The sequence below is a fragment of the Drosophila gunungcola genome, unplaced genomic scaffold (assembly GCF_025200985.1).
Source record: "Drosophila gunungcola strain Sukarami unplaced genomic scaffold, Dgunungcola_SK_2 000098F, whole genome shotgun sequence".
Classification (NCBI taxonomy): domain Eukaryota; kingdom Metazoa; phylum Arthropoda; class Insecta; order Diptera; family Drosophilidae; genus Drosophila; species Drosophila gunungcola.
In genome coordinates this window covers 71,025-90,078 of record NW_026453260.1, presented here as the reverse complement: position 1 = coordinate 90,078, position 19,054 = coordinate 71,025, and the positions used below count along the sequence as shown (strand labels likewise).

General features: G+C 36.2%; 1 protein-coding gene across 1 annotated transcript in view; it reads right to left on the bottom strand.

The window, feature by feature from the left end:
- Positions 1 to 19,054, bottom strand: part of LOC128265176 (proton-associated sugar transporter A) — a 165,419-nt gene that overhangs the window by 91,479 nt on the left and 54,886 nt on the right. The window contains exons 2-3 of the mRNA XM_053001030.1: positions 7,527 to 7,963; positions 7,293 to 7,467 (exon numbers count right to left, since the gene is read on the bottom strand). Of these exons, the coding sequence (XP_052856990.1) occupies positions 7,293 to 7,467; positions 7,527 to 7,840 (489 nt within the window). The 5' untranslated portion in view covers positions 7,841 to 7,963. The remainder of the gene's footprint in view (positions 1 to 7,292; positions 7,468 to 7,526; positions 7,964 to 19,054) is intronic.

The following is a 19,054-nucleotide window of genomic DNA, read 5'->3' as shown; positions in this document are numbered from 1 at the left end:
ACTTAATTTGTATGAGTAGTTTGCACGGATAACTTGTCATTGTGTGTGCTCCGACAGCGGTTTTAAATGTTCGTGTGTTCTTTGCCGCTGCTCTGCATAAGATAGGCTGTAGGGAGGTTGGGTGCTGATCGCTCTTTGCTTGTAGTGTTGACGTTGCAGTTCGGCAGTGGAAGTATTGGTTTTGAAATTTGTTACCTGTGTAACAGGCATCTAATAGTCAGGAACTCGACTATAGCTTTCCCCCTTGTTTTTTGTTGAAAATACTCATTTCCAAGTATTAAATAATTTTAATCCACGGTCTTTACTTATTTTAAGGACTTCTTTTGGTTCCAAATGGCGAAACCTTGGGATATTGGCTTGGAGATCGAAATGCAAATGAGCGAGATGATTTTTCTGAATTGAAGAACTTGAAAAATGTCAGTCATAGTCATCAAACGCCACCGAAATCTTCCCATGCCTGGGGTATATTTTTTACAGTATTGGGAACAGTTCTTCTCGACTTGACGCTGATGCTTGTCAAAGTCCAGCTAGAGCTTATCTTTTAGACGTATGTTTGCCAGAAGATCACGCAAGAGGACTGTCTACGTTTACCGTCATGGCAGGTCTAGGAGGATTTTTTGGTTATTCAATGGGAGGACTAAATTGGGACGAAACCGATATCGGTAAGTAAAAAGAAATCAAAATGTACCATAGCTTTGCTTTTCCCTTTGGTTTCAGGTCGTCGATTGGGTGGACACGTAAAGGCCGTTTTTTCAATAATAACAATCATATTTATTATGTGTGTTGCGTTTACAATAACCAGTTTTGCGGAAATACCCCTGTGGGTACTAGCAAATGCGGACTCAAAAAATTGTAGGGGCGAGTCTGGGAAAGCTTTTTCAAGATCATATGGTGCCTGCGGATCTGATGATGAAACGTATTCAATTCCCGACGAAAATAAACAGGTAATCTTTAATATGATTAAACTATTAAAAACACAATTGTTTGTAACTTGATTTTAATTTGGATTAATCAAAAAAAATTAATTCAATTTTACGATTCACAAACAAGTTTCCAAAGGCGATTACTACTACTGTACTGTTACTACTGTATGTAAATGTTCAATGTTCAATGCTTTTAACGTTAAGGTCTTGAATTTGGAAAAATATTTTACTGGTGGGCTGTCAAAACTTGTAGAGTAGAGTAGAGCACGGAGTTTGACGGGTCACCACCAACCTAACCAATAAAGGAACCCAGCAATGTCTTTTTTACGAAAAGATAAACGCGGCATGTGCAAATAGGAATAAAAGTCCGGGGAAAATGTAGGATATAGTTTTGTGCCAAAGAGATACGTTTTAATTTTGTCAAGAGCTGTATAGAATTTGTGATGCGATATTAAAGTCCTAGCACATGTATAACTGCAAGAAAGGAAGCAACCTTCGACAAGCCGAAATTTTTGGTTTTGGTTTTATATGCGTATATATTTTAAAACATTGAATCAATTATATTTTGAGCTCAATTATTGATCGTTCCTATGGAACGTTTTGCGATTTGAATAAAATTAAGAGCGTAATTTTAAAATATTAAACCAGTACTAAATCCAAAAGTAATAAAAACAAGAAGGAACGCAAACTTGCAGCTATTTCAAAAATTAAATATTCTTGAAAACATTAAAATTATGATTTACTTGCGTATATGTTAAAAAACATTGAAGCTATGATGATTTGGAGCTCAATTATTAGATAGTTATTTTATATATTTTTATTATTTCTTTGGGAGCTGTATGATATATTCGTCCGATTTTGTTGAAATTTAAACCGTAATTCTAAAATATTTAACCGACTGTATGTCGAAGAACTAAAAAAAAAATTAAAAAACAGCAGAGCTATAATTTTTTTGTATTTTTTACCGATTGTTCCTAAGGGAGCTATATGATATAGTCGTCCGATTTTCATGAAATTTAACCCGTAATTCTATATTATTTAACCATTACTAATAAAAAAAATAAAAAACTACAGACCTATAAATTTTTTTCATTTATTTTTCCGATTTTTACTATGGGAGCTATATGCTATAGTCTTCCGAGCCGGCTCGTTTAGACTTTTGTACTACCTGCCACTGTACTACCAATTATTCGGTAGTTCCTATGACAGCTATTCGATATCGTTTTGCGATTTCAATAGAATTAAAAGCGTAATTCTGAACTGTTAAATTATTAATAAGTCAAAGAGAATTTAAAGCAATTACAAAATAAAAAGTTACATAAAAATAATTTTTTTTTTATATTTTTATTGTTTTTATGGGAGCTTTATGATATAGTCGTTCGATTTTGATCAAATTTAAACCGTAAAATTTAGGTTTTCCACCTAATTTACTTAACTGGATTTCTGCCTATCTCTCAAACAGAACTTAACGCGTTGTCTTCAATAATCAACTTTCCTCCGTCGTAAATGTTTTTTCTGGTGTCCCCCAAGGAAGTCATCTGGGGCCACTACTTTTCCTTCTTTTTATTAATGATCTTCCAAAAGTAGTGTCATTTGCCTCTATTCTAATGTATTCGGACGACGTAAAAATTTGCCTATCGTTCTCTGACCAAACGTCATACCTTCGCCTATAGTCGGACATTGATCAATTACAATTATGGTGTTCAAATGCAAATATATGTCCTTTTACCGGACTTCAGCCCACATACACTCTTACCATCTTGGAAACTCTACTTTAGAGCGGTATTACGCAAGTATCTGATCTAGGTGTCCTATTTGATAGCAAGGTTTGTTTCAAAAGCCATATTTCTGTCATCATTGGTAAATCTAAGGGTGTTTTAGCCTTCATAAAACGTTGGGCCAAGGAGTTTGACGACCCGTATACAACAAAGGATCTTTACATTTCCATGGTTCGCCCTATTTTGGAATACTGCGCATGTTTTTGAAGCCCTCAATATATTGATCAACAAAAATTAATCGAGTCAGTCCAAAAGCAATTTTTATTATTTGCTCTTCGACAGCTGAATTGGGACCCGGTGAGGCTTGCCACCTTACTCTTCAAGGTTGTTAATTGATCTAAAGTCTTTAAAACATCGTAGAATGTACAGCGGAGTAATTTTTTTGCACAAGCTTCTCATAGGTGAGGTGAACTCTGGCCTCCTTCTTAGCTATTTAATATCGCTGTTCCCTCAATATTTACTCGTACTTTTCGCCCTATTCACTTGCCAATTTGTAGATCAAACTTTGCCCTTCATGAGCCCTTTCGGGTGCTTTGTTCAAATTATAATGCAGTATATCCTGCAATATCTTTGGAAAATTCTATTGATCGGATATCATCAAACATTTATGCTTTTCTTCAATCATATAATATTTACTTAGTTTAAGTTAGACTTATTTTAGCATATATGTGTAAGTTAGCAGTTCATTGTTAACTATAAATCAATAAAATAAAATAAAATAAAATATATTCTGAAATATTTAACCATTGCTATACGTCGAAGAACAAAAAGAAAAAAATTATAAAAAAGCCAAAGTATAATTTTGTTTTATTTATTTTCCCGATTGTTCCTATGGGACCTGTATGCTATAGTCGTCCGGGTCGTTCCGACTGAGAGACTAGTTTGCGTAGAATCGGACGGATAGACGGACAGGCAGATAGAAGGACAGACGGCTAGATCGACTCTCCTAGTGATGCTGATCAAAAATATATATACTCTATAGGGTCGGAACTGTCCCCTCCACTGCGTCCTTTCGTTTCTACGCAAACTAGTCTCTCAGTTTTAAAGCTATCTGCATGAACTTTTCCCAAAAGTTGTTTTTTTATTGCAGGTAGTACATAAAAATATTGTATGAGTGGGAGTTAGTATATGTTGAGTCCCTATAGCTAAGTTAATAGCATCAGTAGAATCAAATAAATCAACCTAGGACATAGACGGTATCGGTCTATAGAAGAGTTACGCAAGTGATCAACGAGAGAGGACGTCCAGCGCGTGATTAACATTTATATTATTTATTTATTTTATTTATTTATTTACTTGAATGAGTAGTCGCCGCGAAGCAGAAAATTTTGCGTTTTGTAGCTGAACACAGGAAAAAAAGAGACGACAATAGAAATGAATGACGACCACAAAACTACAGAGAGCAATGCAACGAGGACAAACACTGTGTTTTGAAATTACGAGCGAGCTGTAATGCTGTATTGCTGCAAGAATTAAATATTCTGAGGAGACAATTCGATTTACCACTTGAACGCGAAACCAAGGATCGCTAAACAACAAGACGAAGCGAGGAGCAGCAAAGGGCGTACTGTAGTAGTGCTACCAGAGGACAATTGTTTAAGAGCCGTGCTACCAGAGAAGCTGTACTAGCGAGGCGCTACAAGAGACGGGCTTCCAGAGAATCTGTACTTATGAGGCGCTACAAAAGACGTGCTACTAGAGAAGCTGTACCAGCTAGGTTCTACAAGAAACGCGTCACCGGAGAAGCAGCGCTACCAGGAAAGCAGCGCTAAGGAAAGCAAACTTGCAGCTATTTCAAAAATTAAATATTCTTGAAAACATTAAAATTATGATTTAAAATTTTAAACCGTAAAATTTAGGTTTTCCACCTAATTTACTTAACTGGATTTCTGCCTATCTCTCAAACAGAACTTAACGCGTTCTCTTCAATAATCAACTTCCCTCCGTCGTAAATGTTTTTTCTGGTGTCCCCCAAGGAAGTCATCTGGGGCCACTACTTTTCGTTCTTTTTATTAATGATCTTCCAAAAGTAGTGTCATTTTCCTCTACTCTAATGTATGCGGACGACGTAAAAATTTGCCCATCATTCTCTGACCAAATGTCATACCTTCGCCTACAGTCGGACATTGATCAATTACAATTATGGTGTTCCAACATTTTGTTGCTTCTTAATCACACTAAATGCAAATGTATGTCCTTTTACCGGACTTCAGCTCACATACACTCTTACCATCTTGGAAACTGTACTTTAGAACGTATTACGCAAGTATCTTATCTAGGTGTCCTATTTGATAGCAAGATATGTTTCAAAAGCCATATTTCTGTCATTATTGTTAAAGCTAAGGGTGTTTTAGCCTTCATAAAACGTTGGTCCAAGGAGTTTGAAGACCCTTATACAACAACTAACTCTTTATTTATATTTTGGAATACTGCGCATGTGTTTGGAGCCCTCAATATATTGATCAACAAAAATTAATCAAGTCAGTCCAAAAGCAATTTTTATTATTTGCTCTTCGACAGCTGAATTGGGACCCAGTGAGGCGTTTGCCACCTTACTCTTCAAGGTTAATGTTGATTGATCTAAAGTCTTTAAAACATCGTAGAATGTGCAGCGGATTAATTTTTTTGCATAAGCTTCTCATAGGTGAGGTGCATTCTGGTCTCCTCCTTAGCTATATTAACATCGCTGTTCCCTCAAGATTTACTCGTACTTTTCGCCCTATTCACTTGCCAATTTGTATATCAAACTTTGCCCTTCATGAGCCCTTTCGGGTGCTTTGTTCAAATTATAATGCAGTATATCCTGCAATATCTTTGGAAAATTCTATTGATCGGATATCATCAAACTTTTATGCTTTTCTTGAATCATATAATATTTACTTAGTTTAAGTTAGACTTATTTTTAGCATATATGTGTAAGTTAGCAGTTCATTGTTAACTATAAATCAATAAATAAATACTTTTCAAAGAATACAATAAACTTTTTTACTCTACGAGTAGCAGATATAAATTTAAAAAACAGGAAAGCTATACAGTCCTCTTCCACTTTTTACTTCCGAAAAAGATTTGAACGGAATTTAAGTTCTCTCTGTTAACTTCCGTAAAACAACTCACGGAAAATTTTTGCCAAGCATTTGGCTAACGGTTTCAGAACAGAAATTAATTCTTTTAAAATACTTTGCGATAACTTAAAGTGCAAATGATATGACGGTTTCAGAACTGAAATTAATTCTTTTAAAATACTTTGCGATAACTTAAAGTTATTCTTTGATGTTTTAAGAACATTGTTGCATAACAGAGTTGGTTTATAGAAACATATTTGACTTGTTAAAAATTATTTTGTTATGGCATCTCATTATCGCTTCGATTCTAGCCTACTGGGGTTTTGCAAATCCGCTGCCCCTGTTCTAGTTTCGGAACGGAACGAAAGGGTTGTCATGGTACGAAAAAAAATAATTGTTTTCTTGGGACTTCTTTTTAGCGAGCACTTTACGTTTTGTTTTTATATGGTTACAAGTGTAAATTATCTAAGTTTAGTTTAAAAGTGTTTTTGTTTTTATTACCCCTTAAATTAATGTACTTATTGTACAAAGCGTGTTGTGTTGAGATCTTTTTCATTGTCTTTGGAAACTTTGGAAAACATAGCAATCGTATAATTAACATTAAATAATTGATACTTTACTATGTGATTCATTCATTTTCGGACGTATTTAATAGTAAAGTTACTATTAAAATAGTAAGAACAATATTTTCATATTCCTCTCCAGGCTAATTTTTAGTAAAATTACATCTAAAATTGTTCACAAATATTTACTTGAGTGTTAAGCTCATAGCTGGCAATCGCCCCAGCTTGCTAGCTTGGCCAGAAATCTGAGCAAAGCCATTTTGAGTCCCAACGCGGGATGTTATTTTTGTGTTTCCTCTACCTCTATCGTTTCAAAAACACATCCATTTTAAGAATGTAAATAAATATAGGGCGGGAGCAGTGGTCGATTCACAAACTTTTAACATGCTCTGTTGCTGCTCCCTTAGTGTTACTCTATGTTAAATGTTAATGATAATAGAGTCAACATACAATTGTTGGCGGTCCCACTATTTAATAGGAATGCAACTTTTTTTTGTGTTATTAACTATTTTGTGGAAAAATTACTATTTCATGGGAAATTGACAATTTTTCCTAGGTAGGTACGGTTTTAAGAATTAAATATTTGAGTTTACATATATTTTTTTTATGAGTAGTGTTGCTGATCAAGAATATAATAAATATTTAAATACAAAAATTATCGGGGCGTCAGCGGCGCCGTCAGACTGGTACTTTTAGCTGTAGCGGTGTCGCTCTACACATCGATAATATTTTTTATTTTTAAATTCTGCCAAGTGTCGTTCGTTTTCGCTGTGCTCCACAATCGATTCCACATGTGGGATCTTACATAACGAAGTGATCTGTCTGGTCTGTCCTAATCCCCCCGGTTCCCAGACACTATATTAGGTGGGCTGAATTTTGAATTTTCTTAGCATTAAGAACTTATGGTAGTAAATTTGTGCTTTGAGCTATTTTGTTTAATAACTTAAGTTTATTTATAATACTTACTGTGGAAACATTATGATAGTGAGCAACCAGTAGATATGGCATAGTGAATAGCGTGGAGTACATAATACCCGCTGTCCAACTAAAAACTAAAACACTTATCTTGGCTCGTGTTAATGCCATAAGGGCCATTCCAGTACAATAAAAAAGAAGTCCTCCAACGTACACTGACTTCGCCCTTTCAATATAAGACATAATTTGAAAATTAGAGCTCAACATAAAAAATGAAAAACTCACCTAAAATGTTGAATAAGTTTCTCAATGATAAGTGAGTAAGAGGCGCATGACAAAGAATACATTGCCATTCCCCAACATCCAAAACGGACACCCTCTTCGTAAAGAAGTTGGGGAATAGATCCTTGGGTTGCTTTCGGGTCTCCTTTAAATACTGCTTCACCCACAAAGTCCGTAAAATACAGTGAGTAACATACATGTGCCATCCAGCAAAATAGATTAGTAATGCAAATCATCTTTAAAGATAACGGCATGTAGATAATGGACAGTAAATAGTGACGTAAGGATTCTATCTCCAAAGTGTTTTGCTTATGCATTCGTTCTTCAACAGCATCTTCACATGTATTTTCTTGTGTAACAGTAGGATTTTCGTTGAAACAAGTTTCGTCAACAATGTCATTAACCAAGGAAATCTTTGATGGTTGTTCTCCAGATGCTTCCTAAAATACATAAGACATTTAATTACATATTGCTATCAAGCACAAAGTTTCGTCGATGTGTGGTGTTGGCTGGCCAGTCTGTGCTGGCTTTGTGGTGGGTTCCTTGGAAGCCACTTTCTTTTTTACATAACGAGAAAAAGTTTAAAAAATTATTGAAAGAAATCGTCCTGCTCGTTTGTCACCAATCTTCGCTGCCCCCCTAGCGCTTGATCAAACTGTGGTTGGCAGCGAGTGACAGTAATAGTTAGTAATCTAGTTCTAGCCTTATGCGGGTATTTTAAAATTCATTAATCTAGAGAAAAGATGTATGCATACACCACTCCTCTCTCGTCAGTGCTTACGTGCTCTTGATGCGCCTTGGTATGCATTTTTTTTAGTCACAAACAAACATTAATTATTACGTCCCACGGTGCAGTCATGTAAAATATTTTGCCCTGAAGACAGTTGCCGAAGCGCATTCGAAATATATTGGAAAAGGTTATAACACTTTTGTTTTCAATAAATTTTTGTACCAACAAACTCTTGACCTAATGACGGTAAACATCAGACTAATAAATAAAAAGAGCGCCAAAAAACGAAGTTAAAAAAGAAAACAAGCAGCACTCTTGCAAAAATTAAATATCCTTTAAAAGCTTTAAATTTCCATTTATATGCGTATATGCTTAAAAACATTGAAGCTTTTAATAAAAATTAAACGAGTAATTTTGAAATATTAAACCATTTCAAAGAAAAAATTTGTTTTTCAAATACTTTTTGTAATATTCCGATTGTTCCCATTGGATCATATAGCCGTCCGATTTTGTTCACCGTTAAGAAGTAATTTTTATACTATATATACTATATACTATCGAAGAATAAAAAAAACAAGGGAGAACGCTATAGTCGAGTTTTCCGTTACTCAGCCAATAACTTTTAAACTACAGTTCATATCACAATTATAAGACATTTACAAAATGCCTATTGAAATCCAAAAAAATTTTTGGTTTCTTGAAATAGAATCGATAACATATTGTTACCTTTTATTTTTAGCCTAGCTTGGAAGGGAACCGTTACATTTCCAGCCAAGGTAACGAAATTATCCTAGTTTCTGCCTTAACACATTTATAAGACACATTAAAAGAAGTGAAGTTGCCGCAACCGCCTCGATTTTTTTTTAATTAAAATGTAATACTTTCTGCATAAAATGCCACGCTCTACGCTCTTGACAGACAGAAAAAGGGTCAATTCTGGTTTATTCTCGGCTCGCTTTGAATGTGAGCCAAATATCTAAAATATTGGTAGAAGTCGAACCATTATTAGAAAAAAACGAAGCACTGGTCGAAACCCAAAACTTTCTGACAGCGATAAAAGGCGTATATTACATTAAGTCAGTTATTCTAACACGTCGTGCTCCAAGCTAGCTGCTCTAAGCAGTCGCAAAGTCTCTCAAATGAGCAGTCGCAAATTAGAGCAGGACTCTAAAAAACTCGTGACATATTGTCAGAGGTATTTAAAAAAAAACCTCGCATTAGTTTTGTTCAACGCAATTAAGGTACTAACTGGTACTCGGGAAGTTCAATTTAACATATATATTTAACATTACACTTATCATTTTTTTTTTCATAATCAGTAATTTTTCGGGTGAAAAAAATTTAATCTTAATGGACCAGATGGATTTAGACATTATTGGCGAGATTTGAGGAAGGAGCCGCTTAATTTTTCAAGGAGAAATTTCGGGGGCGAATCAACCGTGGTTTGGGGCGCTTTTAATAAGCTAGGAACTCGTAATTTACAGTTCACAGCTCCAGGATGGGCAGCAGTGGGTAATACGGGTACTGAACAACAGCCTGCTTCAATATTTGATGTACAAGTAAAATCGGGAAAAGCCGCATATATTTATGCAGGTTAATGCCCGAGTCCATACGAGTTGTCAAACCACACAATTTTTGCGAGATTGTTTCGTCGAAGTTATGGACTGGCCAGTGTGCTCTCCGGATCTGAACCCAATAGAAAACATTTGGGGAGTACTAGCAAGATAATGCCAAGTATGAGTGCGTTCAGGACCTTAAGACAGCTACTTTGTCTGAATGGAGCCAACTTTACCCAAGTTTTTTTGAAAACCTCTTAAAAGTCAATGAAAAACCAAATTTTTTATGTTGGTATTTGTCAAGGTTTTGCGATAAACTATTAAAATGTTGTTTTCTTATAGCACTAATATAATTATAATTATTGTTTCTCATTTCCCACATCAGAACCAAAACTGTCTTATAATTATCAGCCCTCTTCCAGTTTTCATTTCGGAAAGATTCACACGGATTCGAATTTCCCAGACCTGTTCCAGTTTTCTCTTCCGAAAGATTCACACGGAATCTAATTTCCCACTGGTAATTCCCTGTAATTCTCTTAAGAATGGGAGCTTTATGATATAGTCGTCCGATTTTGATTAAATTTAAACCGTAATTCTGTCGAAGAACTAAAAAAAAATCAAAAACAGCAAAGTCATAATTTTATTTTATTTAGTTTTCCGATTGTTCCTATGGGAGCTATAGGATATAGTCGTCCGATTTTAATAAAATTTAAATTTAATTCTGAAATATTCAACCATTACTATATGTCGAAGAACTAAAAAACAAATTAAAAAACAGCAAAGTTATAATTTTTTTTATTTATTTTTCCGATTGTTCCTATGGGAGCAATATGCTAAAGTCGTCCGAACCGGCTCGTTCCGACTTATATACTACCTACAATAGAAAGACAACTTTTGGCATAGTTTCATGCAGATAGCTTTAAAACAGATGGACAGATGGACAGACGGACATGGCTAGATCGACTCTCCTAGTGATGCTGATCAAGAATATATACTTTATAGGGTCGGAAATGTCTTCTTCACTGCTTTGCAAACTTCTGACTGAAATTATAATACCCTCTGCAAGGGTATAAACATAGTGCTGATTTGTCATTGTGTAAGTTATTGCTATTTGTCACTGCTATTTATTCTTAAATATCTATATTTATTGCGACCATCAATTGCTGATAATTCCAGAATGCATTACGCATCAAATATACATTCAAAAATATTACAATGAAAATGCGTTTGCAAATTTGAATCACATTTGTACTAGAATATCCCCGTTATAATTTAGAATATACCTAAAACAGCATTAAAACGTTATAGATTTTTGGTAACATTTTAACGTGAACCACGCTGTACATCTTTCTCTAATATATAGCGTCCGCACACAGCCGTTTAAAAGAGTTGTAGCGAAAAAGTTGAAGCTTCCCATTCAGATAGGCACCCGCTGATGCAAAAACAGCTGATCGGACTACTAAAAGTGAACAAACCCAAAAAAAAGAAGAAGAGAAATGCAATTTTCCCGCCAACAAAATGGATATTAACGCAATACTAAATACAATTTTGACATTCACAAATGGAAAGTTTTAAAGATGAAAGCTAGATTTTTAAGTTAATGCCTTCCTATTCTTTCATATTACCGAATTGGCATTTGTTTTTGCTTAAATTGGCAGATTTGGCCAAAATGCATCTCCATCTGCGAAAAATCCCAAAATTGCAAAGTACAAATTATTTAACTTCTTCAAAAATACTGAGTCCCAACCTACTACTCGCAACAGCGAGCTGTAGCGTCTTTTCCCCGTCTCTTTCTAGCACATCTACATATTATGGAAGAAAAATCCGCTGAAGCGTAATTTGGTCACTGAAGCAGAAAAGCCGCCTGTCTAAATAGGCTTATAGAGGTGGAGAAAAATCGATGTTCGTGGACATCGAAGTTTTCAATGTTTTTAAAGAAAACATCATTAAAACATCGATGTTTCAAAAAAAATTGTGTTTTGGCCTAAGGGTCTTCCCCTTAGTGTTACATTTCCGAATTCTTGTAATGGTAAACAAAAACAAATTCTCCATGACTCCATGAATTTCCACCGCCGTTTCATATTTTAAAATTTCTCAAAACACCTAATAATTTAATTTAAAAACTTGACTTTACTCTCATCCCTTTTAAGCTTCCATTACATTAGTAATGTGGTAATAACATTAATAATCGTTAAAAACATCGATGTTCCAAAATTTTTTAAGCATCGATTCATCGATGTTTCTCCACTTCTAAACTCTTAAAAGCTGGGCTTATTCAGTGTGGGATGTGCCAGGATGTTGAAGAAAACTTGATTTTTGTCAAGCGATTGCAGGAGGCTGAAATTATCGTTATGTTTGGCAGCAACGGTGTAAAAAATTCAAGGATGGATACATTGTAGCTGAGAATTCAGGTATTTTCAATTCAACAAGTTTTGAATTTAAAGCCTATAGCATCTAACGTGGAAAAGAAAAATAATGAATATCGGTTATGGCATGAGATATTAGGTCACATTGGTTAAGGTAAATTGGTGGAAATGAAAAGAAACAATTTATTTAGTGACAATAATTTTTTAGATAATGTTTATCCAGTTGTTTAGATTTGTGAAACAAGCCAGATTGCGATTCGAATAACCCCTATTTGTAATCCATTCTGATGTATGCGGCCCAATAACACCTGTTTCACTTGATTTTCGCGGCTTAATATACACATTATTGTGTAACGTATTTAATGAATCAGATGATTAATAAAATGTTGTCAACTGTTACGAAAGACATAGTGAACTCTTGACTTTTTATATTAATTTTAGAATTTAAGCCAAAACAGAGATTGGCGGTTGCATTTCGAAAATAGTCGATAGCTCAATAAATTATTTCTTAAGCAGAATTTTTAGTATTTCGCATTTAGTAGCGAAAATTTGTCACCAAAACATTTCGATTTATATTTATTTATTTATTTATTCGCCAATGGATAAATCGTTATCTGGCTTATCAGATAACTTAACTCTAAAACTAATTATGAATTAAAAATATTTCCAAATCAATTGCCTAAGCACATCATTATTGGATCCCCAACGCAATCGAATAATCGCTGGAAAGGCGTTAAACAGTTTCAAAGCTCTTAAAATTGGCTCATTCCGCGCATAGTTGGTCCTCGCAGCACTTTCGTCAAATGGGACGACGGTACGGAGACTTCTGGCTAAGACGTTAAATTTAATTGAGTTTAATAGGAAGGGACTATCATTATTACTAATTATTACATCATAGAGAAAGAGCAAGTTCGCTATCGAACGCCTATCTACAAGACTGTAGGCGTGCAGTAGGCAACATTGGCTAACAAAGGTTCCGAAAAGTGTAACGGCTGACGTGCAAATATTAATTTTTTTTCTGCAGCCTCTCTATCCTATTAATATGTACAACACCTGAAGGGTTCCAAATAAAGAACGCATACTCCACCCTTGAACGCACAAATGCTGAGAACACTGTTAGTCTTGAGTATGGGTCCCTAAACAGTACAGTGTTTCTTTTGACAAATCCGAACATTGCATATGCCTTCGGCAGAATATGGTTTATATGATTAATAAACAAAAATTTGCTGTCAAAGAGGACCCCAAGATCCATAATCTCGGAAAGTGCAGAGAGTGAGTGGATATTAATAACATATGTTGAATATTTAATATTTAAGATACATTTACTATAGCGAACAACATAACATTTATTCATTCTGAGAGGCAAGTTGTTGAATAGCGTCGCTTGTGATCGGTTGTGTTTATCTTGTGCTCTGTGATTTTGTCAAGTTTTGATTAATATCTGAAAGTAAAGGTGTTTTTCTTTTAACCTCTGAACCTCTGCATTTTGGGTGTTAACAGACGTGTTATTCTGCGCTCCGTGTAAATTTTGAATATTGTGTCGGTACTACCGCCACTTTAGTAGTCGTAATTGATTGTTTATTATTAAAAACAGTGACTTTATTGATTTGTGAATTTTATATTCAGTTGTGCATTGACTGCTTTTGGTTTTGCAAAATTTCTGAGAGCAATTTCTCACTTTTATTGCGCGCTTTTCAAAAATTGATTTGTTGTTGTTATCCGTGCTCTCCGGTCGTGCTATCTTATCTTATGTTATGTTATCTAAATGAGTATTACCCTTATTTTTTCAGTTCAGAGTTTATGTTGTACTGCATCCTATGCGTTTAACAATAAAATTACTATACGTCAACCATTGGTTTGCTGTTGGATTGGCGATAACTAAGCCATCCTTGCATGATAAAAAGTAATTGCTCGTTATCTGTTCCAGAGTCTGCTGCCCTAATAGAGTTTAGCCCTAAAGCGGGTATATCTCTTCCCCGTTTGCCGTAAAAGCCTGCTGGCTTTTACGAGTTTAATAAACCTTTCACAACTAAGCTTTTATACGTTTTCCTTGTCCGGCCATCGTTAGAGTATTGTTTGTACATATGGTAGAGTGTGTATCTGGGACACTGACCGTCGGTTGCAATCTTATAGTGATAGGTTACGTTTGATTGATTTGATCTCCCTGAGCAATCGTAGTTCTTGTCGTGTTGTAACCAAAGGTGATGTCGACTGGTTCTTTCTTCTAAGTTCCCTTAACTGGAATATACCGTCATACCGTATACCGTTAACTGGTCAATTCGTCGTTTTCGGCCCTTGTCCCTGCTATTGTGCAAGTCCAACTATGCCCCTTATGACCCTTTCCGTGTTCCTTGTTATTCGGAGTATCTTTACCGTGTAATTTTTTTAAATTGTTAACTTTTTTGTCATATTCTGATTCGTGATTCTATGTGACTACCACTCAATGTGAGCAGGGGCATATCGTAAAACAGATCCCCGTATTGTGGCTTGGTATCTTTTTTTTTTGGCAATTATTTGTATTTTACACGCTACACAAGGATGGTCCTTGTTTTCGTGTATGCGTAGGAGTGTCCAAAGATCCCAAATATTAAGTGCAGTGTAGGTAAAAGCTTGTCAGTATTCTTGTGTTGTTATAAGAGGTGCCCGTGTCTATCATGGCCAATAATCCACAGGTACGCTGGGTGCCGTCTGCGGAGACGTCGTCGACCCAATGGCGAAGCAAGCCGTCTAGCCAGACGGTTCGTGTGATTCAACAAGCGATCTATGTATCGATTTGAAAAGCTACAAATTGTCTCCATATTCGTCGGCACTCCCGTGTCCTGAAACAACACATGATTTTCGACATAATGGTGCCATTTCACACCCAGTATCCTTCTAAGCGCCTTTGACATGCACGTTTTTACCCTATTAAGAGATGAATCACAGGCTGTGCCCCAGCAAGTTATTCCCCAATTCAACGTTGGATGGACAATGGCCTTGAAGAGACGGAACTTAGCCTGAAGGGTTAGACCGCTACCTGGTCGAAGAAGCCAGTCCATTCTGACCAGTTTTGATCTAGCTGAGCCATATACGCGGTCAATTTGTCCTTTCCAACAAGGGCGACGGTCCAATGTTGCACCAAGGTAGGTCACCTTGTCTTCATGCTTAAGCCTATTCCCATCAAGATAGAGGCTACGCGAACGGCCAGGGCGGAGAGCAAATATGGTGTGCTGAGTTTTGTCGGCGTTCAGTGCAATGTTCCACCGAGAAGCCCAACACTCGAATTCATTTAAGAATTTCAGGACACGTCGGGAGGCAGACGATGGGGTACTACCAACTCCAAGAAATGCAGTGTCGTCTGCATAGGTGGCCAGGAGTGTACCGCGTGCAACTGGGTTTTGAAGATCCGACGTATAAACTGTATACGATGTCCACGGATGTCGACAGCAAACTCCCTTTTATCCAAGAACAACACGATTAGCTTCCATAATCCCTCAGGCAAAAGTGGCATTAGTTTATAAAAAAGAGACCTTCGTGCCAAACCCTGTAAAAGGCCAGTCGAACATCAAGAAAGACAGCTGAGTGCTTCCAAAGCACCCAGTACATGATTCACTACTCTGTGCACTTGCTCAACAGCACAATGGCGACTACGAAAGCAAACTGGTGGTCTGCTTTATCAAACGCAGCTAAAGTTAAGAGCCTAGCAAGCAAGATTCGCTCAAAAATCTTGGAAACAGTGGATAGGAGACTAATCGGTCAATAGAAATCTGGGGAGCACGGGTCTATTACTCTTTTTGGTACCATTGTGACTAGAGTACGTTTCCAAGGGGCTGGGAAATGACCAAGGTCTAGGGAGGCATTAAAGAGTTGGCAGAGCTGCTTAATGACTGAGCTAGGCAGAGCGTTTTCAACCTTTCCGTCAATAGCTTCCATGCCAGGAGCTTTAGTGAAAACTTGTCGCCTAATATGATCACGAACCTCACCCTTGTCTACTGGACGCACACAAACAGTAGGGCCAAAAGAGAGTCCTTATCAAGAGATAATTGTTTGGACTTATTGGCTTGTTGCAAAGTCAAATGGAGTGAAGCGATTTTCCAAATCATCTGCAAATACTTCAGCAATCTCGAAATCGCTGTGGGCCCAAGTGCCATCGTAACGTTTAAGTGAGAATCTCTGAAGTGGCTGTCTTTTTAGGTTGCGGGTGCATTTCCACAGCGCAAACCCGTAATTCTGGTTAGGGTCAATGGCACTGAGCTTGTCCATAAAGAATTCAGACTTGGCCAAACGGAGGACTTTTTTAAGATCTGACACAGCTGCCTTCCACCTTGCCATGTTGATGGCATGCCTCATGCTGCTGAGTGCATGACCTTTTCTGGCCAAGGCAGCCATTTCTAGCTTCGAGGCAGACCAAGATGGTGGAGGAAGAGGAAAACTTCTAGCAGGCGGGGCAGCTTGGTGGATCTGGGCAACTAAGTTGCCAGCTTCCATATACATCTGCTGGCTCTGCGATACAATCATGCCTGCAAAATGTGCAGGATTTGTTAGCAGAGTTAGAGATTACATTGACATGCGGACTGGGCTCTTGTGGTTATGTGAGTCCTGCAGGGAAATGGAACTTAAGATGTGTGGCTTTATGGAACAGACTAGTGACGCTTTTAAGAATTTGTTTGGAGTATTAAAGAAACTCACTGTAGGGCCTAACGCGGAAAGTGAACAATTTAATAGTAAACAAGAAAGAAGCAAACTTCAGCAAGCAGAAGCTTATATACCCTTGCAGCTATTGCAAAAACTAAATATTCTTGAAAACATTAAAATTATGATTTACTTGCGTATATGCTTAAAAACATTGAAGCTATGATGATTTGCAGCTTAATAATTCGATAGTTTCTATGGCAGCTATATTTTAATAAAATTAGGAGCGTAATTCTGAACTGTCAAATTATTAATAGGTCAAAAAGAATTTTTAAAAAAATTACAAAATATAATAGCAACATTTACAAAAAAAAATATGTTTATATATTTTTAGGTGAGTCACTTAAGCGAGCCTATTAGAGCGGGCGCTTCTTTAAATTCAGTTTGTGAAAAGGAATATGCCCCAATTACAATTTTAATTACTTGTAATAAGTTTTTATTAGCACCTAGCTCATCACCCCTATCACTGGAGAAGTTGTAGAGCAGCCCGGTGGATCAAAAGCTTCACAGCCAGAAGCTTTTAATGTTCTAAATAATACAATTGTTGGCCTGATGATGAACTAATAATAAAAGAATTTTTTCCTAACAGACAATGAAAGAATAATCGGCCTCCGATTTCTATATGTTTTGCCTATCAAAATGTAAGGGGACTTAATGTACGCTGACTATTCAGCCTTAAATGAGCAGAGTATATTTAGTCTTGTCTGAAACCGGAGATTTCCAACTCCAAAGTTTTTCCAAACTACTTTAACACTTTAAGGAGAGATAGGGTGCTTCTCGTAGGAGAGGTGGTGCTTATTGCTGTTAACTTCAGTCTTATATCGGAAATATTTCAGCCTGAATACCCCAATAAAATAGAAGTTGTTAGTGTAAAAGTTTCTTTAGGTGCCTTACTATTTTTGTAACCTGTTCTTAATATCCCCCTGGTTCTGACATTATAATTTATGAACATCAGTTGTCTGCTATAAAATCTGTTCTATCTCTACTTTCTGACAAAGATCATTTAATTCTCTTGAGAGATTGTGATCTCCCAGATATATCTTGGTCATCTCCTGTCGACTCCCATGCTTGCACGCCTTTGTCGGATTATGACTTTGTTGATGGACTCTTAGAGCTATCATTACAACAAATTAGCTTTATCAGAACTCTTTAAATAGGCAATTAGATCTGGTATTTGTTTTGGATCAGTCGTTGTATCTAGAATTGACCCTCTATTTGTCCCAGAGGTCCGATACCATTTCACTGCCCTGCCCTGATACCTATTTCGGTTCTCAACTTATAACAAAATGCTTCCGTTAATGTGATTTTAATAAACTTTACTACTTGATTTCCGAATTCAACAAAGGAAAGTTCCACTGAATTATACTATATCGTTTTAGGATGTTTTTAAAGAATGCGATCCTGACAGTCTTCCTCCAAGACATAACAGACCTCCGTGGTTTACAAAAGATTTTCAAACTCTTAAAAGCCATATGATTTTTCGAAATATGTGGTTGCTCAGTCGGATTTTAATGTTTTTAACAATCAATGCTATTCTATGTATTTTCAAATAATCCGAAGCAATTTTATAGCTTTGTAAGTGTCAAGCGAAAAACTCCGCCTTGCCTTTATTAGTACGATTGAAATTGCTGATTTATTTGCCAAGTTCTTCCAAACTTTCTATGTATTGGATTCTTGTCTGAATTCAGTTTACCCTTACAATTTAAACAGGTCAAATTGGATTTTTTCCTCGGTAACAAAAGAAAGTTCTATTTTAAGGGATTTGGAGACCACAACACCAATATACTCTCCAGGGCCGGACGGGTTTCCTTGGTGCGTACTTAAGTTTTTAACTTCTACTATTTGTAAACTATTTCAATTGTCTACCTCAGCATCAGTTTTTTCAACTTCTGAAAGATTCTTAAGATTTAATGGGAGGATGCTCAAAATTATAGAGGTAAATTGTCTGCAATGCCTAAAGCATTTGAGCGCATTATTACTTCTCATTTACAACATGTGTGTTTTTCGCTAATATCACCTTATCAACATGGTTTCCTTAAGCGAAGGTCAACTACGACCTACTTGATTTGACATCTATTGTAGTTAAGAAATTAATAATAACAAAATGCAGACTGATGTTCTATATACAGATTTTAGTAAAGCTTTTGAATCTGCTAACCATTCTCTTCTTTTTAATTAAATTATATCAGCTCGGGTTTTCAAATAATC